Source organism: Crinia signifera, chromosome 2 (genome assembly GCF_055691185.1).
Source record: "Crinia signifera chromosome 2, ASM5569118v1, whole genome shotgun sequence".
Taxonomy (NCBI): Eukaryota; Metazoa; Chordata; class Amphibia; order Anura; family Myobatrachidae; genus Crinia; species Crinia signifera.
This window is the reverse complement of record NC_139218.1, coordinates 272371416-272395555: the sequence shown is the minus strand read 5'-3', so window position 1 is coordinate 272395555 and position 24140 is coordinate 272371416. Positions and strand designations below refer to the sequence as shown.

Genomic DNA, 24140 nt, shown 5'->3' with positions numbered 1-24140 from the left:
TATGACGCTTGAGAAAGCTTTGCAAAGTGTCATCAATTTACTTGAAAAGCGAGTAATAATTGTAAAGGATTAGAATACCAGCGACAGAGAATTTTTCAAACATGCGAGTCAGTTCTAGCAAACACATATGCATTGGAGTGGGTCTTCTATCGCAAAATGTTAGCAAACGGCTTGTCTATAGGAAAAAAAAAAAAAAAACCCACCAACATCACATCCTCCTCTGTACAACATACTGTAGGGAGAGTTCCATCAGGGGACTAAGCTAAGTTAATAACGGAAGCTGCTGCCAAGCGTATAGGATTTAGAGGCTATTGAAACACTGTGGGTGTCTGGCTCTGTAAATCACAGGAATATATTTGTTTATTATTACTTCAATTGCCAAAGTCCTTTATTGTACCTTTAATGAACACATTGGATAAGGATTTGAGTTCCTTTGCATTGGACATGATATGCCAGAATATTAGAGGATGACAAGTGTTGGGGTATTTGTCAGTCCAATAGATCTAGTTTTTGCTTTTGACGTGTTCACTTTTTCCATGATATGGAAGCAGTGGAGATCCCACAGTTGCTTTGTGACATTCACAGGTGAATGACTGCAGACTAAGGGGCAGATGGGTACTTGTGTATTTTGGCGGCGCCCATCGCATCGCATACCATAAGGCATATGATGGTATGCGATATCGCGCGATGCTGTATAATGTCATACAATTTTAAAATTGTATGACATTGTACATGGCATACAATGCCATACAATGCGATGCGACGCGATTAAACATTGTATAAGCACCCTAATGGGTGCTTACAATGTGAAATTCACATTGTGAACCCGAACCGTGGCGAGCGCAGCGAGCCCGCGAGGGGCGGCGGTACGCCTCCTCCGACCTTTTCATACCCCCACTATCCACGTCGGCGTGGAGTTGAGAATAGAAAGTGTGGCGAGCGCAGCGAGACCGGAGCGCGGCGAGCCCCGTGAGGGGACGCGGATACCTGTGAAGCCCGCGAGGGGACTCCGATACCTGTGAAGGTATCCGCGTGCGCTCGTCATGCTTCGGGCTCGGTGGCGAGCTGCACTCGCCACACTTTCTATTCTCAACTCCACACCGACGTGGATAGTGGGGGTATGAAAAGGTCGGAGGACGCTTACCCCCGCCCCTCGCGGGCTCGCTGCGCTCGCCACGCTTCCGGTTCACGTTTATAGTGGGGGGGGTGTGGCGTGGGGGTGCATTTCACATTGTTAAAAGCACCCTTTATGGTGCTTATACGATCTTTCATCGCATAGGGGGCAAAAATCGCATCGCATGCCATGCGATGCGATGCGATATAAACATTGCGCGGTGCACATTGGGGGCGCCGCTATAATACACAAGTACCGGAAGATGTATTAAGCTTTAACAAGAGATAAATGCAAGTTTGAAAAAGAGAGATAAACATCCAGCCAATCACCTGCTAACTGCCATGTTACAGGCTGTGTTTGAGAAAAGTCAGTAAGGAGCTGATTGGCTGGGCGTTTATCTCTCCTTATCACACTTGAATTTATCTCTTGTTAAGGCTTAATACATCTGCCCCATTAGCCCATATGATTGTCCCATAGACAAAGGAAAGTTTGAGTGGTTTCCCATTGGTTACTTACTTTTCATCAGGTAGCATTGTAACAAAGAATGGCTGGCTATGTTTAGGTGGCAGGGTTATAGAGTTTGCCTTTTTCTTTCCTAGAAGAGCCATGCTGTGACTTTCATAGATATCCAGAGTCAAAGTGTTAGACATTCGGTGTGAAACCACAAATGGAAGGTCTTTCAGGCGCTCCAGTTCATTTATCTGCTCATGGCGAACCTGCATTCTTATCGTATAATCTCCCTTTTCAAGTTTCACTGAGTACTGAAATTAAAAAAACAAAATTATATTTCTAAATCAAAATGTCCAAAATGAAAATCATCTTCACAATACAGAGACGAGGTCCAGAGCTGCTTCTTGGTAAGGGCTTTAAGGATTGAGGTACCTTTAAAGTCAACAGAAAAAAAATAAAATAAAAAAAATCTAACCATATTTAATTCACAAATCATAACAAAAAAAAGTTAGATATTAACACAAGCACTACAGTTATCAAAATAACAAAAATAAGCCAAATAACCTAGTCTTGATAAGAGTTGGGCCTAGGCAGTGATTATATTCACTTAAACACCTTAACGTAAACACCTTAACAATAAAAATGTGATTTACACCAGTGACTAGGGTTAGCGCACCCTGCACTGAAAGCACCAATCACACGGACACATTTTTTTCAGTCAACTCTGATAATGGAGCAGGAACCACTAAAGGTCCATACACACTAGAAGATTATCTTTCCAATCGAACTGGATGGAATGAAAATCTGAAATTTTTTGGAGCAATGACGTTTGACCGTTTGCTCCTAAACATGAAAAACAGACACAAATTGGTCCAACAGAAAAATTTGTAAATTTAAGGCCCATACACATTAGAAGATATGAAAAATAAAAGACATTGGTGAACAATTTCCCTTGAGCTGATCATGAAAGATATTGTGCTTCCACACTGAACACTGGGTACAAATGGCATGAGCAATATTGGCATATTGACCTGCACTTCCGGAATATGTCAATATCGTTAACAATAAGCGCAGGGATTGGGCATTGTTAAAGATATTAGGCATACACACTAGAGGATAATGCCATCAATACTGTTCAGAAGACCCTTTCTAAACGAGATTGATGGCAATATCTTCTAGTGTACAAGATAAGAAAACCTGATAGGGTGCTCCCTATCTCTCTATCAGAGGGTGGAATGCAGCAGACACCCCTTGGTTATATGCTTTGGCCGAAAGCATTACAGATAAGCCTCATTTGTTTTTAAAATTGTACGGGCATTTGTCTTTTATTTTTCAATTAAAAAATTGTGAATTACAATATCATGCTAGGATCTCTATTTTTGTTTCTATCTCCGTTCCCTTGGTATACACCGGATGACTGGAGAGGGGGAGACTTTGGGCGGAATTCAATGAGGCTGATTCGCCAGGTTTTTATAGTGATTTTGTGCTGTAAGGTGAATTTCTGACTAAAACGGTGAATCACCCTATTCAATAACCAGATGGCAAATACATTTTAAGGTTTTTTTCGCCATGATTCACCGAGTAGCAATCGCTATCTTTTTATGGTGAAGTGGAAGGTGAACTTTTAAAATAAAGTGTTTTGTTTGGTGTCAAAAAATCTGGAATTTTATTCTGAGGGGCACGCTATTTTTATTCATGTGCTGTAAGCACATGAATATATATTTAATTTAAAAAAAAATTTTTTTTTTTTTACACAGACAAGCCAGCAGGGGGCCGGAGCCGAGCCGCTCATTAGATATTCATATATTCACTGCACCCGATCATTACATATGCATGATCGGGTGTAGTGAATATACCCGGTCCCCTGCTGGCACCCCCGGGGGGCAGCCTGTGCTGCCTGGCACCCGGGGAGCCCACCTCCCCCCCACAAACGTTCTGGGGCAGGCAGGGAGACTTCCATCTCCCTGCCTGCCACCGTCCTCAGGCTCCCTGCTGCGTCCGCCGCAGGAGCTCAAATTCGCCAGTCAGGGGCAGCGAGCCCCTGACTCGTTGAATAATGGAGCCGGCGAGGCTCCGGAACGCAGCGAGCAATGGCGAATGTGCAGCGAATCCTAAACCGGATTCGCTGCACGTCGCCAGTATTCACATTGAATACCGCCCTTTGACGGGCCCATGGGAGTGATCACACAAGCATTTCATGTAATCCGAAGGATATGAAGATTGAAAGAGAATTTTTAGCATTGGAGCATCAGACGATACCATACAAAATATATTGTGGCCTAAGAGAAGGCTCACTTCTGATACGGAGTATATATATTGGCCAGAAATATATATATTATTCTTTACAGCAATATCTACACTATGAAAAGTGTGTCTTGTTTTTTCTTTGAGGTATCAAACCACTGCAGAATCCGTCAACATCGAATAGAAAATCTACACAGCTCATTACATCATATCACAAGTGGAGCGCCCTATCCGATCTTCTTATCTGGTCTACTCTATCATCAGTCCCAATTGGTCTTGGAAAACTTACTAAGATGTGTATTCTACTTCAGATGTGATGTTGCTATGGGCAACCAATCAGAATCTACTTCATATTTTATTTAGCACCCTCTAGACCAGGCTTTCCCAACCACGGACCTCAAGGCCAGGTGCAGTGCAGGTTTTAGTGATATCCAGGCTTCAGCACAGATGGTTTAATCAGAATCTCTATGACACTAATTAAGTTACCTGTGTTAAGTCACCTGGATATCTACAAAACCTGCACTGTTGGTGTGCCTTGAGGACCGTGGTTGGGAATGCCTGGTCTAGAAGATAGTAGACAGGATCTGATTGGTTGACCATAGAAACATCACATGTGAAGTAGAATACTAAATTTCCCCCAACACGTGTGACAACCTAATACACTGATTTCTGATGATTTTTTTTATTGGAATCATTAAACTGTAAAACCATTACATTGCGGTTTTGTCTATACAGTATCTGCAAAATTTGGCTCAATGAATTGCTATGTACAGTACAGTATGTGCCCCATTAGGATTCCCTGAATACTGGAGCAGAGTACCCCTTCTCTACATCACTGATTGCAGTCTGAGTGGGCCACAGCCCACTGTAATTAGTGCTGCTTAGTGAATCGAGTGTAATACAGGAGTCGCAATAGCACGGTCCCTGAGAATTACACTTTGTACATAGCCAGCGTACTTTTGTAGAAAATAAAAAAAAAAAGAGTCTGTTGCACAATGACAGATTAGTAATTACTACATAGGCCCTTTAGTATCAGATCATAGTGAAGCGTGCAATCTACAGTTGTCTTCAAAATTATTCAACCCCCACTGAAATTGAATGTTTTGGCCAGTTTGACATTGATTTTGATCATTCAGTCATCTTGCTTACATTTACATGAAAGAGGCACTTGTAGGTCAGAGAAATATAAACTTAAGTTTATAATGAAATAACCACAAATGTCTTTTCTGTGCTCACATCATTATTAGTTTTTATTCAACCCCCAAGTGACATTCAATCTTAGTACTTAGTACAACATCCTTTTACAGTTATAACAGCTTTTAAACGTGAAGCATAGCTTGACACAAGTGTCTTGCAGCGATCTACGGGTATATTTGCCCATTCTTCATGGGCAAAAGCCTCCAGTTCAGTCAAATTCTTAGGCTTGCGCACTGCAACTGCTTTCTTTAAGTCCCACCAGAGGTTCTCAATCGGATTTAAGTCTGGTGACTGCGATGGCCACTCCAAAATGTTCCAGCCTTTCCTCTGCAACCATGCTCTAGTGGACTTGGAGGTATGCTTGGGATCATTGTCCTGTTGAAAGGTCCAACGTCTCCCAAGCCTCAGGTGTGTGACGGACTGCATCACATTTTCATCCAATATCTCCTGGTACTGAAGAGAAATCATGGTACCTTGTACACGCTGAAGCTTCCCTGTACCTGCAGAAGCAAAACAGCCCCAAAGCATAATTGACCCTCCGCCATGCTTCACAGTAGGCAAGGTGTTCTTTTCGTCATATGCCTTGTTCTTCCTCGTTCAAACATAGCGTTGATCCATGGGCCCAAACAGTTCTAATTTTGTTTCATCAGTCCACAGAACACTATCCCACAACTTTTGTGGTTTGCCCACATGACTTTTGGCATACTGCAGTCGACTCTTCTTATTCTTGGGAGACAGCAAGGGGGTGCGCCTGGGGGTTCTGGCATGGAGACCTTCATTACGCAGTGTGCGCCTTATTGTCTGAGCTGAAACTTCTATACCCACATCTGACAAATCTTTTTTCAGTTCCTCAGCAGTCACACGGGGACTTTTATCCACTCTACGCTTCAGGTAGCGCACAGCAGTCGAAGTCAGGATCTTCTTTCTTCCACAACCAGGTAGCATTTCAATAGTGCCCTTTGCCTTGAATTTGCGAATGATGCTTCCTATGGTGTCTCTTGGTATGTTTAACTTCTTTGCAATCTTCTTATAGCCATTGCCCTTCCTGTGAAGACAAATCACCTCTTCTCTTGTCTTCCTGGACCATTCTCTTGACTTCACCATGTAACCACACCAGTAAATGTCTAGAAGGAGCTGAGTATCACAGTCATTTTAAAGCTGCCTAATTGGTGCTTATTATGCTTGATTGGTGCTCGGTGACATCCACAGGTGTTTTCAATACCTGATTGAAAACACCAGAATTAACCTCTCTTCTTCAGAGTGGTAGTCTTTAAAGGGGTTGAATAATTGTGGCAATGAAGAAACCACAAAATACACATTTACTACTGTGTTATATAAACAATTGATGTCATTTTAGTTGCATTTGGTTCTTTAAAACGTCCTTGTAGGATTTCATTCTGAATACAATTCCAAATGTACACTATAGTCCCTAAACCCCTTTACAGCATTGGGGGTTGAATAATTTTGAACACAACTGTATATTCCTGCCACACAAACACATGGCAATTTCTGTTAAAAGCCATATGAATCTTCTTGTAGGTCTTTGGACTGCAGAAACCAGAAGGGTGAGGGGAGGAAACACACATAAATCACAACATGCAAACTACACTGCATTCTTCAGCATCGCACAACACAATTGTCATTGTTATATTGTACCTGGTGTGGATAAGCATCTCCTGACCCCATTTGTCTTTTGTTCTGGTCATAAATCATCCAAAGCTGGCTATCATATTCAGATTCATATAACAAATCGCACAGTAGCGGGCAGCTAGGTGTTACTTCTCCACTCTTAGGCTTCAAATAAACACAAAGCAAGAAAGTATCGGATTAGCTTTGTAAAGTGAAAAAATAAACTTCCTAGCACCAAACATCTTATATTCTGCTGAACAAAATTATGGTGAAATACAATACAGTCAAACCACCTTTTTAGTGGGTGTTCAAACACATACACAGCGTCATGGGTGTATAGGCAGATGAGCAGCTAAGGAGACAAAGGGGGGTATTCAATGTGGCTCCGCTATTACCGACAGGGGGAAATGGCGGTGGCTCCCTATTCAATGCTGTCTTTAGTGACAGCATTGAAGCGGGATCATGGCAGAACGGGCCCGACTTTAGAAGCTGTCGGGCCCGTTCTACCGATAACGGCCGTGGATTGTCGCGATCCCGACCGCAGATCGACAACCCACAGCCGTTTTCGCGGCCACGCCCCCTTTGCGCCGATCAGCAGGCAGGACATTGAATCCCGCCTGTCGTTCAGACCGCAAACAGATCACGACTGTCCATCCCTCCTGTCCGCCGTGAACCTCGATTGAAAACCCCCCTAAAGGTTGCAGACCAAACCTACAAATCTTACCCCCAACCTCCCCCTCCAAACACTAAAATATACATTGGGGGAAAAAAAAAAAAAACAACATTAAAGAGTATACTAAAAAGCACCCACAAAAATGTACAGATGACATACACAATACACACACACACACACACACATAAACAATAACACATGAATACAAGAAACGGAGATATACACCATTATGAGGGTGGTATATTACTCCTTCATGGCAACTGGAAACCAGATAGGAGTGAGAAGAAAATATTTGTCAATAAAATGTAATCATTTCAAATCTAAATCTACTTCAAATATTAGGAGTACAAATAAACCCATGATACCCACCTGGTGAAAGCTGTATGTTAAAATAATTTCATATAATTGGCGATTATTTGGCAAAATATCACGGGCACCTAGAGGTCTGGTCTTGGCACTGGTGGGCCTAGAGATAGAGCATACATGTTTGTATGAATACATAAAAGAGAAGAACACTCAAAGATTGGAGTAGCGACAGAAAAAAATAAATAAATGCTAAAGTATTTGGTCATTTTAATACAGTATTGACATCCAACTTATGACAATGTCAACAATATATTATAAAGCCCACATTCAATAAACGAACTACTACTATTGCACTGTGGTAGTCAATTGTTCCAGCAGCATAAATGCACTAAAGCTGGGTACACACCTAAAGATTTGTTTGTCCAATCTGTCTGGTGGTAACAAAATCTGGTAATCTTTGGGAGCAAATGGCAATCAACCGTTTGCTCCAAAATGCTGGAAGATGCACAGAAACGATTGTTTAGATAAGTTTGTTATATCAAATAGATTGAAACTATTTCTGTGATGACCACTGTCTGTTTTACATGGTTTAGGAGCGAATGCTTAATTGTTATATGCTCTTATACATTACCAGATTTGTGTTCCCACCAGACATATTGGACACATTTCTTTAGGTGTAACCAGCTTCACATTAAAGGTTTTTTTGTTACTAAACCAGGTTACTGTAACATTTACCTGGATTAATTTCCAAAGCAAAAACATGTTATCAGAAATATGCCGGGACACCTGTACAGGAATGCCTTATGATAAACGTAAAGGGTGGTGACACTTTGTGAAGTTGGCACACTCAGGAAAAACCAATATGGTGTTTAGAGGGTGGCAGATTATCAAGGTGCTTGTGAATGTATTTAATGGTTATGGGCATTTTGCTTTGCATAGCAGCCTTCAACAAATTACTCAGCATCAGCTCAGTTGTAACTATAATCTAATCTAGGGAACATGGCAGCTAGCAACTAATCAATCATATATATTAGCAGATATAGATAGTCTACATCATCTGGTTCCCTCCTCTCAGTATCCTAATTTTTCTAAATGTACCTAGCAAACCTCATGCAGAAATGATTGGCTTCTGCTCTGGAGAACAATGCTTTTAAATCAGTGCAAAAGCTGTGTGCAGAGGAATACATAACAAAGTTGAAGTAAAGGGCGCCTCCTAATGTAAGAAAGCAAAAAAGCCCCAGCACTGTATATATAAAGACATGCAATGGTCATGTACAAAAAAGCTTTGGTACTTATGAGTTATCTGGGCGCCCGATTTTTTGATTGTATGCCTTAAGTTAAGGCATACAATCAGATGCGATGCGATATCCAAGTGGGCATGGAGTTGGATATAAACCTGTGGCGAGCGTAGCGAGCCACCGAGCCCGAAGCGTGGCGAGCGAAGCGAGCCCCGCGAGGGGACGGTATTCTGTGTCCCCTCGCGGGGCTCGCTACGCTCGCCGCGCTTCGGGCTCGCCACGCTTCGGGCTCGCCACAGGTTTATATCCAACTCCATGCCCACTTGGATAGTAGGGGTATGAAAAGGACCCCTTTTCCCATTGAATTCCATGTTAAAATGGACTCAGTCCATTTTAACATTGATTCCTATGGAAAAATCGGGTCATCACATCCGATGGTCGCATGCGATGCGATGTGCCCGATCCGACCCGATTTAGAAATCGGGCGCCCAGTTAACTCACAAGTACCAAAGCTTTTTATTTGATTAAATGACAGTAGCTTTTTGGGTTCATCAATTTTTGAGGTGTCTGACAAAAAATTGATATTGGTGGCTAAAACCTGGCTACCTGACATCATCAGCTGTGAGTATTGGAAGGGAATGCAATTTTTATTTTTTTTAGTTGAAGAACATCTCCATGTGGATGTCATCCAGACTCTTCATCCGCACTTTGGGCCTTATTCTAGTCCACTCTGCCAAAATCCTTCTTACATGGACAAAACCATGTGCACTGCAGGTGGGGCAGATGTAACTTGTGCAGAGAATTAGATTTGGGTGGGGTTTTACTTCAAAGTGAGATCTATATTGCAGTGTAAAAATAAAGCAGCCAGTATTTACCCTGCACAGAAACGAAATAACTCACCCAAATCTAATTCTCTCTGCACATTTTACATCTGCCCCCTGCAGTGCACATGGTTTTGTCCATCTAAGAAGGATTTTGTCAGAAAGAGTGAACTAGAATAAGGCCCTTTGTGTGTATATGTAGATGATAAGGTATACAGTGAAGGAGTTAAAAGGCTGACTGTTTGCTATGGCCATGCAGTCACAATATTCTTGCTTTTTAGAAGAAGATTAAGCAGTACTTCAACTATATGCTTCGGTGGGCCATGGAATAGTTTAAGTTCTTCATCCCTGACATTCATAAACATACAGGATATAGCCCATTAACCTACAAGTATTTTTTTACTAGCGTTGGGGGCAACAGCATTAACCAATGCTAATGTGGTTGTCTTTTTTTTTTCCCTTTATATTCGGAAAAATTGACATCCTGGTGAAATAGTGGATGTGGGCCGAAAACATCACCTTACAAAAAAAGTGAATGAAATAAAAAGGGGTTAAAGTTCCACCTCCACCACAGCATTTCCAAAAGAAAGCTGGTCTAAGTGGCTTACTTTTCTGAGAGGAGAGGAAGCTGCTGGAGGAATAGGAGACCGATATGTGTATAAAGGGCACTGACTGTGGGCATTCTGTGTACTACTGCTGTGGGCATTATGGGTATAAGCAATTATGGGCTACACCTAATGGAGGGGGGTCTGTAGCAAGGGAAATTAGTTCCTCCACCTCTCCAAGATCACTTGCTGTGGGTGTGTGGGGGATGGCATATTTACCTTTTTTCCCCATTTTCTTAAAAGAAAGGAGTCACCATTTTCAAACAATGGTCTTATAGTAATGGTCATCTAGTGATCTATATACAGATCTAACTTTAATCACAGATGAGAGGGATCTAAAAACTATATCTTTTTCATCTTGTGGCACATAAAGAAAAAAATAATAATCTTGATTTAACCCCTTTGAGTGCCAACGTTGCGGTGAGGGATCCTCAAATATCCACTAAAAAAAGCCAGAGTTGCTCAAAATGACTATTTGGGTGCAAGATTTAACTAAATTTCACTTAATTAACTTGGCTGTATTTGTATTTATATAAACCAAAAGAACAGTCTGGATATCACAGCAACATTGGCACTCAAAGGCTTAAAGCAGTAGTTTGCCTTGTTACCATATTAATCCTATTTTGGAAAGGTGACTTGTTGGGGACACAGGTAAACATCACAAAGAAATACTTAAATTGTAAAGTTTTAGGGGGCCTATTCATGAAGCAGTGAAAAGAGTGGAGAAGTGCGCCAGTAGAGAAACTGCCCCTGGCAACCAATCAGCTGCTATGTATAATTTTATAGAACGCACTTGATAAATGTTAAGTCAAAGCTTAGTCATTCAAATAATAAACACTGAGTATTGTTTTTTTCCTTTAGGAGTGTTCCACAAAGACGAGTATCTTTCTTTTTTAGGGGGATATTCAAACTCCCGCAGCCATCTCCCGACGGGGGAATTGGCTGCGGGGCCCTATTCAATGCCGTCCCCTTCTCGTCCCCCGGCAGGCGGGACATTGAATCCCGCCTGCAAATTCTCGGTCGAGCAGACCGAGAACGGGAGCCGTCCCAACATTGAATACCCCGTTTATTCTTTGGCAAGAATAATAAATAAATACATGGTTTACTTTTGGTTACCCTTTGTAAAACGTCAATAAAACACATTTCACTATTTTTTTGTTGATATATTTCCTGAAAAAGGGTACTTAAAAAATAAATAAATAAAAAAATTATGATATGGATGCTGTAATTTGGTGAGCGCTAACTTTGGAAAACGGCCTAAGTTAAGGGTGAGAAATCCCTCAGCAGCAAAAGAGTCAAAACAAGTACAAGATGAATAAGCATAATCAAATGGTTATTTTACCTTAAGGTCTGCACCCAATTTTTCAAACTAATGGCTGGAGACAAGTCTTCATACTTTAATGTAGACAGTATATCGAATCGAACAATCCCATCAGATCCGTGCTGTAAAGAAACATTCCATGTAACTCACATTACATTTCATGTTCATTTTATAATTTTAAATGGACCACACAAAAATTAAGCTGAAATTCAACATTTTAAAAAGATGACAATGTATGGGGTAGGCCAGTGGTTCCCAAACTGTGTGCCGTGGCACCCTGGGGTGCCTTGGGAGACTTGCAGGGGTGCCCTGGGTTAGTGGTCCAGGACCAATTCAAGTCCTTTATGTCCATTATAATAATCAAATTGTGGACAAACAGAAGGGAATCCTGTCAATTACCACATAACTGATCTTAATGATGAGATAAAAACACAATTTATTTAACTTAATATTTGTTACTGACTTTCTCAATGAGAAATCTTTAGCCTAGGGGTGCCACGAAAACATTTCTGATGCTTTGGGGTGCCGTGATTCAAAAACTTTGGGAACCCCTGGGGTAGGCATAATTAAGTGGGAAAAAAGTTGGCAGTTAAATGTTATTGTTTATATGTGTGATTCATGTTACAACAAATTGGACATAGGGCCTAATTCAGACTTAATCTCAGGGCAAATTGGTTCTTAAAATTGTCAATACCATGCTGCACTGCAAGAGGAGCAAATGTAACATGTGCAGAGTGTTAAATTTGGGTGGGGTGTGTTCAAACTGAAATTTAAATTGTAGTGCAAAAAAATAAAATAAAGCAGCCAGTGTTTATCCTGCACAGAAACAAAATAACTTGCCCAAATCGAACTCTCTCTGCATATTACATCTGCCCCACCTACAGTGCACATGGTTTTGCCCATTTTGAGAACAAATTTGTCTAGCGATCAGATCTGAATTAGACCCATAGGAACTGGCAAGGCTTATATATGTTTTCACTGGAGAAACAGAGGTTGAGAGGTGATATGATTAGTATGTTCAAATACAGGATTGGGTATCATATGGTACTGGAGGATGATTTGTTCACTAACAGGCCTATACTTAGGGCATGTACTGAGGCTCGAGGAAAAGAAATTCCATACTGAATTAAGAAGAGGATTCTTCACCATTAAAGAACTACAATTCAGGAACTCCTCACCAGTGAGGGTGGTTACAGCAACTACTGTTAATGAATTTAAATCAAAACTGGATGCATTTTTGTCCACTAAGGAAAAAAAAAAAAAAAATATATATATATATATATATATATATATATATATATATATATATATATATATATATATATATATATATATATATATATATATATATATATATATATATATATGACTTAGTCAAGTCAGTAGTTACAAATCAGATAGGTTGAACTCTATGGACTAACATATTTTCAGCCTTAATTACTACATATTCATCAGTGCTGAGGCTAAATGTAAGAGGGCAAGAACAATAGTAGATGACACAATGACTAGATGTAACCATGCTTATCCATCCCGAGTCATCTGATAGATGGAGCAATGACTAATGCTACAGGCAGCTGAATAATGCAGCATATAGCAATGTGTACTGTATGCCGTGCATACACATCATGGCAACAATGAACGTGGCTGTAGGTGGAAGGCTTTACTCAAAAATAAAATAAAAACCCCACCAGGAAGGTCAAGTCAACAGGTTTTTCCATACACTGACGTGTAAATGGACCATGAGAGACAGGTAGTGGTCTTTAGCAAAAGTTATAGGTGGAGCCGAGAGGGCACTATTGGGCCATAGACTATAGGATGATCCAGAAAATGGTATAGACCAATCATTTTACACACTTTTCAAAATCAGTGGCTGCAAATAGCCAACAAGTGATATAGTGTGGTGCAGTAGTATCATTAGAATTTAACATGCTGTACTTATGCAAATGGAACTTACAATATTCAGTTGAGACAGCCCACAAGCAAGTCCATGAAAAGAAATAGTGTAGTCAATGGTGACATCACTTAAACTTGCCCACCAACGTGCAATACAAAATTCAATGTTTTTTCCACTCTGCAATAAAGAAATGTAGCAAGGAGTTAAAGATCATTTTTATACAGTCCAAAATAACCAATACAAAACACGCATACAGAGTGTGGTCACACATGCATCCTCTGTGTTTATCCTGCTATCAGGCCTCCTCCTGCTTGCACCTCATGTCATCGGTCTGTCGTCCCTTCCCAAGAGATTGTTAGCTCCTCAGACCAGGGTCCTCTTGTTATCAAAGCACTCTTATCATATTTCACATAACAGCTCTCTCATACTCAGTGACCATATTTGCCCACACACTCTCCTGCTAGTAAAGGCTCATCTCCATCTATGGCCGCCAGCAGCTAATAGTATTGATTATGCCCTTGCTACTTACATTTAAGCTATAGAGTAAATTGTGCTGCTCTTTGTTACCTTTACTCAATTTTTGTTATTTATTTACTGTATGCCCTTTGTACGGTGCTGCAAAACACTTGTGGTTCATTATAAATAAATTAGAATAATCATATAATTATAACTACTTCACAACGCTGCAAATGTTCCCAAAACTGTATTGCTATTGTAGGTTGCTACGCTTGTACCCCAAGTCAGAAGACTACACTGCCCATTCCATGTCTCTTGTTCTTCAAGGAAGTTCTGACATAGCTCAGATATATGCTTTGGGTTCCGGCTATGCACTATTACAAGTGTGCCATAGGTTGTTATTGCATTATTGAATAAAATTACTTTTTTAAAGGGGCAGCATGGATGGTGTAATAGTTAGCATTACTGCCGCACAGTGCTGAGGTCATAGGTTCTATCCCCACCATGGCCCTAACAGTGCGGAGTTTGTATATTCTCCCTGTGCTTGCGTGGTTTTACTCTAGTTTCCTCCCACAATCCAAAAATATACTGGTAGGTTAATTGGCTCCTAACAAATTAACCCTAGAATGTCTGTGTGTTCATGTGGTAGGGAATATAGATGACAAGCTCCATGGGGCAGGGACTGGTGTAAACATTCAAATATTCTCTGTAAAGCGCTGCGGAATATGTGCTATATAACCAATGGTTAATCAATAAAAAATAAAGAAATAGTAAAATTACTCACTACATATACATATGCCAGGGTGCCACGTACACACTAGCTAATATTTTGAACAATAAAGCTCAGAAGGGCCAAAATTAGCAATGTTGTTCAATATATCACCCAGTGTGTTGGGGAGGACAGAAAAAGGGTGTCTTTGGTTGGTGCACCAAAAGAGAATTTAATAATAAAACATGACTTTTATTGGTTTCATTAAAATAGTTCTGAAGATATAAAAAAAAACCACGAAAAACATAGGACAACAGCGTACGCTTTCGCAAGAGCTTCTTCAGAAGGAGAAGCTCTTGCGAAAGCGTACGCTTGACTGCACACCTAGTGTGTTAAACCCCACTTCCCTTCCCCCCATATGATTGTATTTTGATTTGTTTAGGCCGGTGGAGACACAGGGTATCCGTAGCACACGGTTCCCTGTAGTACAGTGACACAGACTCTAGCGCAAGAGCCGTGTACACTTCTGTCTGATCTGACACGCAAGAGCGAGTTAGTGCACGGTGGCACACCTCAGACACAGCTCTGCGGTCAACATACAGGCTGTGGAACTAGCGGCTCCAGCCAGCCAGCGGTAGCGCTGAAACGGGATCACACCCGTGTTCAGGCGCTTATCGCTACTGCATAGTGAGCCCCAAGAATGAATATATATATATATATATATATATATATATATATATATATATATATATATATATATATAATCTGATAATTGTTACATCCTGGATAAGCATACACACTGTAAAACTGTCAATACCAGACATAACCTTTCCACTCTTAAATTTCAACCACCGTGCTTTATAAAATTATTCAGGGACAGTGTGAAGTGGGGTCCCACTAGGTGAGGATATATTATATCCTTTTTAAATCACTCAATGTTGTCCTATGTGTTTTTTGTGTTTTTTTTTATATCTTCCCAACTATTTTAATGAAACCAATAAAAGTCATGTTTTATTATTAAATTCTCTTTTGGTGCACCAACCAAAGACACCCTTTTTCTGTCCTCCCCAATATATTCATTCTGTGTCTATGGTAGCACACCCTCGCATATCGAAATATTGAATACTAATAGTGCACAAAGAGGGTCCACCCGCATAATAAGTTTGTGATTTCTGTGCGACTGGCACAGCTCTCCCCAATCTTCTTATCTCCCAGTGTGTATGCACCTTTAGGTGGGTATGCAATGTGCCGCCGCTATTTCCGACATGGGAAATAGTGGCGGATCCCTATTCAATGCTGTCTTTAACAACAGCATTAATGCGGGATCACGGCAGAACGGGCCCGACTTCAGAAGCTGTCGGGCCCGTTCTGCCGATAACGCCCATGGGTTGTCATGATCCGGCCCGCAGATCGACAATCCACGGCCGTTTTAGCGGCCACGCCCCCTTTGTGCCCATCGGCAAGCGGGACATTGAATCGAGTCTGTCTTTATGCGGTCGCGATCTGACCGCAAACGAGCCAGGATCACGGCTGTCGGTGGGGATCGACAGCCGTGATCCCAGATTGCATACCCCCCCTAAGTATAAACTATTTTACAAGAGTAGAATATAATTACTCACCAGTACAGGAAATGCTTCTGTTACAGAACCATTTTCAAGCAAAGATGTAAATTTGTAAAACTCATTGCTTCTGTAAGCTTTCTGCTTCACTAGTTGCACAGCATGGAGAACAAACTTGGAAGCCACATCAGAAGAACGGGAGGTCACTGTAACCTCTGAAAAGAATTGAAAAATGGCAAAGAGGTCAGGTTGTAAGACTGTACAAAGACTTCAGCATGAATGTTCAGAGACCGTGAAAAAGTTAATAATGCCGTCCCATAATCAATTTATCTTACCAGCCCACGTAGCCCCCTGAGGAACTTCAATAAAATGACGCTGTATCTGTCCAGGTTTGAAATGTACATCTTTACACTGCATATCTAGCGATGGAGAATCACTGAGCCTGGAAAAAAGACACAGTAAATTACTACAAGAAGAGTATTCTATTTTAACAGAGCACAATTAAAAAGTATGCTATGAAATATCAAGTATCAAGTCATACAGTAAGATATTGGTCCTACAGACCACGGGTAAAGTTAAAACAAAGTCTTCACTCTGGTGGGGGAGAGACAGACGGGCAAAGCGGGCAGTGTGGGGGAGCTGCGGCCGGAGCCTGTACGAGAGTGCACACAGGCAGGCGCCATTTTAACTTACACTGGTGAGTAATTGCCTTGGGGTATTACTGCTGCGGGAGTCACATATACAGGTATTTCTGTGTATAGATGCTAATAGCTAGTTACAGGAGGAGAACTCTGCACCTGTAACCCCTTTTTTCTTAAGGGAATAAGGGTACCAAAGATTAGATGTGGGAAGATTTATTAGGGACTTGGCAAAATCTCCCTTCTGGTGCCCAGCAGTTCTCTGGTATCCCTGCTGATAACACTATGTGTGTGAGTGTGTGTTTGTCATACTGTACTTTCCTGTACCGGGACAGTGACAGGCAGAGCAACTACTAAAGCCTCTCAGAAGGTGTATACTTGCACCGCTTGTGGGTCAAAATTTACACAAACCTCTACTGACAGCAAGGCCACAATGTTGGAGTCTTGCGCATAGCCAGCAGGTGCAAGAGGTGAAACATCTCCCCTGCCAGAGTAAACACCAGTGCAAATTCAGATTCCCATGCAGATTAAGAGAAAAAGGATTTACCGGCAGGTACCAAAATCCTATTATTTTAGAGCGTTCCAAGAAAATACTCTTGAAGACCATTACATTTAGAAAATGTATAATTTTGTGAACAGTCCTTGTGACACAAGAGATGTACCAAATGAAGAATGCCTACAATAGCTGTGTGGTTTCCATAATGTACTGAGCAGTGTGAAAAGGAGATACAGTTGTAGTATTGGAAAAACATAAGCGCAGATTTATATTATGAGATGAGAATATTATTGGGTGATCCCCCAAATCAAATGAAAATGTAGTTCTAGTGGTTATGTTATTCCAAGGGGAACCTTTCTTGGGTCGCGGCCCTCCCACATGTCCTTGAACCTATGCTGCTATGTGAATCTTGGACCACTTTCGAATGCTTGTGTATTTTTATATATATATAATTGCGTCAATTTTGTCTATACTTTGTATTCATATAAACACAACGTTCATAAATAGCTTATGCTGATGTATACATGATACCACGCAAATTCTAACTGGTTACTGCTCTCTATTTCCTGAGTCTCCCCCTCCTGTCAAGCCAGCATCCCACAGTTCCTGACCCCCTCCTCCCCCTCGTCAGAGCAGCGGCAGCAGAGTGCCTGACCCCTGCCTTCCCCTCCTGTCAGACCAGTGGCTACACCAACTGCCAAAAGTCCCCCATCGGGATGCAGGTCTTTCCTTGCTGCTGGACGAGTGGGGCTGCATAGCTTCCAGCATGCAACCCCTGGCATCAAACCCCATAGCAATGAGCATGTAGGATAAGCTCCACTTATGTAGGATAATATGTAATAACGATTACTGCGTGTGTTATTACATGTAATTGGCAGTCCAGTGTTTGGTAGAACGTGTAATGGGCATTATATGGGACGTGCAAATTTTGTGCCGCGCACTGTCCCTCTTAGTTTATCTGGCGCCTAAATTTTCATTTTGGCTCCTAGATTTTAAATAAATTTGTCAAGCCCTGCATTATATTTTATGTATATGTTCATTGACATAATCTAGTTCGCAAAGCAATTTCCCTTGATGGATGAAAGGTGAGGGATTTCATTTAACAGGGATGACCACCTTCAATGCATTATTGAAGTTCCTCAAAAGGGACTGTTTATAAACAGATAAGGGGATTTTGTACTTACCGTTAAATCCTTTTCTCAGACTCCATAGGTGACACTGGAGAGTTACAGTGGAGAATAGAAGGCGACCACAGGGAGCTTGGGTACTTTAGAATAAATTAATAGTGACTAACTCCTCCCCTTCTACTTCCACTCCTAGGCAGTTAAGTATGTGCCCGGAGGGAGCTGGAAGAAAGGAAAAACAACCCACTTCCGAGAGGAGGTCAAACATAACATAACAAGTCACACACACACTCACATAGAGTGAACATATAGTTTGAAGAATAGCATTCATAACAGAATGAACTCATCCATAAAACTTAGTAAAACTTAGAACTCAGACTGAGTACAGTAGTCTCTTTAACCTCAGGTAATTGACCAACCTGAAAACCAAACAGTAAACCGGAGAGACAGCGTCGGGTGGGCGTCCAGTGTCACCTATGGAGTCTGAGAAAAGGATTTAACGGTAAGTACAAAATCCCCTTTTCTCTTTCCTCCACTAGGTGACACTGGAGAGTTACAGTGGGGACGTCCCAGAGCTCCCAACACGGGTGGGATGACGCTGAGAACCCCTTAACACAGAACGGCCAAACCGCGAAGCGGCCGCCGCAAAAGTGTCAAACTTGTAAAAGCGGACAAAGGTCCTCTGACCAGACCACGTAGCCGCTCTACATAGATCCTGTATAGAAACTCCACGGGCAGCCGCCCAGGAGGTACCCACCGACCTTGTAGAATGGGCGGAAATTGAAGAAGGTGGCACCCTAGAGGAGGCCACATAAGCTTGACGAATTGTCAATCTGATCCACCTGGCCAGGGCCTGCTTGGAGGCTGGCCAACCAGGACGCAAGGAGTCATAGAGGACAAATAAGGCATCCGACTTACGTACAGACTCTGTTCTGGCCACGTAAATTCGCAAGGCCCGGACCACGTCCAGCGCCCTAGACTCCTGTGAGTCCTCCCGAAAGGCCGGCACCACAATAGGTTGGTTAATGTGGAAAGCCGAGACCACCTTTGGGAGAAAAACACTAGAGGTGCGCAGCTCCGCTCTATCCTCATGGAAACGTAAGAAGGGTGCCTTACAAGAAAGAGCACTGAGCTCCGACACCCTTCTAGCTGAAGCCAAGGCCAATAGTATGACAGTCTTCCAGGTGACGTATTTTAGTTCCACCTCCTCCATGGGCTCAAATACAGAGGACTGGAGAAAAGCCAGTACCACGTCCAGGTCCCATGGAGCAGTAGGAGGTCTGAAGGGAGGTTGCAGCCGCAACACCCCCTGGAAGAAAGTCTGTACCTGAGGAAGAAGAGCCAGCTTCTTCTGGAAAAAAATGGAGAGGGCGGATACTTGAACCTTCAAGGACCCCAGCCGGAGTCCTGAGGCCAAACCCTTTTGCAAGAATAGCAGTAATCTGGCCAGTTTGAAGTTCACCGGAGAAACCCTCCTGGATTCGCACCAGGCCACATAGGCCCTCCAGATGCGGTGGTAATGCACCGAGGTAACCTGCTTTCTGGCTCCTATCATGGTTGGAATCACCGCCTGCGGGATCCCTGCCTTCCTCAAGATGGACCTCTCAACAGCCATGCCGTCAAATGAAGCTGCTGTAAGTTGGGACAGGCGAACGGACCCTGTGTTAGCAGGTCTTCGCAGAGAGGCAGAGGCCATGGCTCGTCTACTAACAGGCCTGTTAGTACCGTGTACCACGACCGGCGAGGCCAGTCCGGGGCAATGAACAGCACCGTCACCGACTCCCGTAGGATTCTCTGCAAAACCCGAGGGATGAGAGGCACTGGAGGAAAGATGTAAAGGAACTGATCCGTCCAGGGTGCCGTGAGAGCGTCCACAGCCACCGCCTGTGGATCTCTTGTCCGAGCGCAGTACCAGGGCAACTGATGGTTGTGTCTGGAGGCCATCATGTCTATCTGCGGACAGCCCCACCGACGGGTCAGGGTCTGGAAGACCAGAGGGTTCAGACACCACTCTCCGTGGTGTACGTCCCGCCGGCTGAGGTAGTCCGCCTCCCAATTTTCCACGCCTGGAATGAAAATGGCGGACACGGCCCCTGCGTGCTCCTGCACCCAGCACAGAATCCTCTTTACCTCTCTCATCGCTGCACGGCTGCGGGTGCCTCCCTGCTTGTTGATGTAAGCCACCGCGGTGGCATTGTCGGACTGCACCCTGATGTCCCTGTTCCGGAGAACCACTTCTGCCTGGAGCATGGCGTTATACACTGCTCGCAGTTCCAGCACATTGATGGACATCTGTGCTTCCTCCGGGGTCCACAGTCCTTGGAAGTGGAGGCCCAGCGTGACCGCTCCCCAGCCCCTGAGGCTGGCGTCCGTGGTGAGGAGCGTCCAATTGTGAATGGCGAACCTCCTCCCCTCCTGCAGGTTGCTGGAGTTGAGCCACCACGCCAGTGACGCTCGAGCCTGATGGGAGAGAGAGATCCTCTGCTGTAGAAACAGGTGTGAGCCTGTCCACTGGCGGAGCAGACACAGATGGAAGGGGCGAGATCGAAACCGCCCGTACTGCACCGCCTCGAACGTGGCCACCATCCTTCCCAGCAGCTTTGTGCAAAGGAGAACTGTGACTGTTCGATACTGCAGCACCAGTCGAACCGCTTCCTGCAGGGACAAGATCTTGTCCATGGGGAGGAACACCCTTCTCTGGACAGTGTCCAGAATCATCCCTAGGAACAGGATCCTCTGCGATGGGGTCAGCTGTGACTTCTGGATGTTGAGCATCCAGCCATGGGACTCCAGGGTCCGACGTGTCAGTTGGATGTTGTGCAGCAGAACCTCCTTGGACGGAGCCTTCAGCAGAAGGTCGTCCAAATAAGGGACAATGGTAACTCCCTGAGCCCTGAGTATTTCCATCATGACAGCCATCACTTTGGTAAATACCCGAGGCGCAGAGGAGAGGCCGAATGGGAGGGCTCGGAACTGTAGGTGATAGTTCTGGACAGCAAACCGCAAGAATGCCTGGTGAGGAGGCCAGATTGGGATATGCAGGTATGCATCTTTGATATCGATGGATACAAGAAACTCCCCTGGTTCCAGGCCTGCAATGACAGACTGGAGAGACTCCATCTTGAAGCGAGTGAACCGCAAGAAGGGGTTGAGCTGCTTCAGGTTCAAGATGGGTCTCACTGAGCCGTCCGGCTTGGGAACCAGAAAAAGGCTGGAATAGAAACCCTTTGCCCTCTCTGGTTCCGGGACCGGGATAACCACCCCTTGATCCCTGAGCTTTTGGATGGCGGCCTGTAAGGCCCTGCCTTTTTCCTGAGAAGCTGGCAAACCTGTGGGAAAAAACCATTGAGGAGGAGGCAACAAGAAATCTATCTTGTAGCCTACTGCTACCAGGTCCTTTACCCATGCATCCTTGCATGAACCGGCCCATACCTGATGGTAAAAGAGAAGCCGGCCTCCCACCCTGTGATCTGGACAGGAGCTGGGGGAGTCATGCTGAGGGCTTTGAGGTAACCTTTGCATCAAGTATTGGAGCACTGGCTGATCCTCTGCCCCTTCCTCGGAAGCCTCTGGAGCTAGTAGCCGCTCCCCTAGACCTACCCCTGAATCTGGGGGTGGGCCGAAAGGACTGCCCTCCAGTAGTAGGAAATGACCTACGTGGGGGAGGGGCTGCAGTGGGCAGGAACTGAGGCTTACCCCCTGTAGCCTGCGAAATCATTTTGTCCAGCTCTGGACCAAAGAGGGCCTCCCCAGCAAAGGGTAATGCCTCCACCGCCTTTTTGGAGTCGGCATCTGCATTCCACTGTCTCAACCAAAGAGTACGGCAAGCAGAAACTGAGAGAGCAGAAATACGGGCCGCAAGCATACAAACGTCTGAAGAGGCTTCAACCAAGTAACCTGCAGCCTCACGTATGTGTTCCACTAAGAGCAACATATCACTTGCCCCTGGGTCTAGAGAGGAGGCCACCTGGGATGCCCATACCTCCATGGCCCTATTGACCCAGCAACCCACCTGTGCCGGACGTTGTAAAAGACCAGCGGCTGTATAAACATTGTTCAGAGCACTCTCTAACCGCCTATCAGACACATCTTTTAGGGTAGAGGCACCTGGGATGGGTAACACTGTCTTTTTAGACAAACGTGATACCGAAGAATCAACAGCAGGTGGCGTCTCACATGACTTTCTAGCATCCTTAGGAAAAGGATAGGCAGTGAAAAATCTCTGAGAAACCTGAAACTTTTTGTCTGGGTGTAACCAGGCTTTTTGCAAGTGTTCATCCAGCTCCTCTGAGGCTGGGAAATATGCAGACTGTTTTTGCCTTTTAGCAAACACTGAGGGACGCGCAGCCGGTCTCACCTCCTCTGCTACATTGAGGGTTAACCGGACTGCTTGTATTAAGTCCTCTAAACCCTGAGAAGGGACATCAGTGTCCTGCATAAGCGGAGCATCAGGCTCAGCATCAGGCTGAGCATCAGGGTCATGAAATTCACCCTCCTCTAGAGCTGGCATATCATCATCTGTATCATCTAACAGAGGGACCTGAGGAAACATCCTACTAGCAGAAGCCAGTCTAGGGGGGAGGGGGTGAAGAGGTGTCTGCATGCAATGCTCTAGACAAACTCTCCACAGCAGAGGTTAACTCTGCCTGCTGATCCCTGGCTGCATCCCTATCTTGTCTGGCAGAAGATAACTCAGAAGCTAGCTGAGAAATTACTGTAGACAATTGTGAAGCCCATACAGGAGGTTCCTGCCCCGATGTAGTTGGGGTGGGGGCTGGGGATGCAGTACATGAGGGACATAAAATGGCGCCCTACGCGTGTGGCGCGAACTTATTGCTGCACTTTTTGCACGCAATCTTTTTACCAGCCATCATACACTCCGCAATCTTACACAGAAAGGAGAGAAAGATGGAATACCGGACAGGAGAGGAGGTATAGGAAAGAGGCAGAGTCTGCCACGAGGCCGCTACGCGCACTGTATATAAATATAACTTGCGCCGGCTAAGGGACCTTTTTGGACACAGTCCAAGCTGCCCTGACCTCCTATGTCCCGCTGTGACTCACTGAACCAGGGTCACCGGCACTTCACAGACGCTTCGAGGGAGCCGCGGATCACGCTGCTGCTTCAATGGCCGCCGCTCCTACAAAGAAGGAGGAAGCGGAAGTACCCAGCATGCCGCACTCTCGCTCCTCAGGAATGGCGCCGTGTTTAAAAGTGCGCTGCCGCGGCTTTTTACACTGAATCCCCCGCTAGCGGGGAATCAGTGTTATACTTACCCCTGCCGTAGCTGTCGGGTGCGGCATGCTGAGTGGTCCTCGAGGCGCGCTGCAAGCAGCGGCGACGGGACCTCAGGATCAGTGGATCCTGCAGCCAGGTACCGGAGGCGAGCTGCATGCAGCTGCGACCGGACCTGCCGACAGCGCCCGCGTCGCAGGCAGGTAGGGACAGGGAGCTACCTGCCTGTCCTCTTGCTGATTGTAGCATCATTATATTAAAAAAATCTATAAAGCTCAGGAGTGAGCCTTGAACTCACCCAGCTCCCGCAGGGCACATGCTAAAACTGCCTAGGAGAGGAAGTAGAAGGGGAGGAGTTAGTCACTATTAATTTATTCTAAAGTGCCCAAGCTCCCTGTGGTCGCCTTCTATTCTCCACTGTAACTCTCCA

At 44.1% G+C, this 24140-nt stretch overlaps 1 protein-coding gene across 3 annotated transcripts in view; it reads right to left on the bottom strand.

Annotated features, from left to right (window-relative positions):
- Positions 1 to 24140, bottom strand: part of TPP2 (tripeptidyl peptidase 2) — a 75659-nt gene that overhangs the window by 23156 nt on the left and 28363 nt on the right. For all 3 annotated transcript variants that reach the window (XM_083168642.1, XM_083168640.1, XM_083168641.1), the window contains exons 16-22: positions 16552 to 16658; positions 16277 to 16431; positions 13553 to 13669; positions 11620 to 11720; positions 7677 to 7773; positions 6662 to 6799; positions 1631 to 1875 (exon numbers count right to left, since the gene is read on the bottom strand). In XM_083168642.1, coding sequence (XP_083024768.1) covers positions 1631 to 1875; positions 6662 to 6799; positions 7677 to 7773; positions 11620 to 11720; positions 13553 to 13669; positions 16277 to 16431; positions 16552 to 16658 — 960 coding nt within the window. The remainder of the gene's footprint in view (positions 1 to 1630; positions 1876 to 6661; positions 6800 to 7676; positions 7774 to 11619; positions 11721 to 13552; positions 13670 to 16276; positions 16432 to 16551; positions 16659 to 24140) is intronic.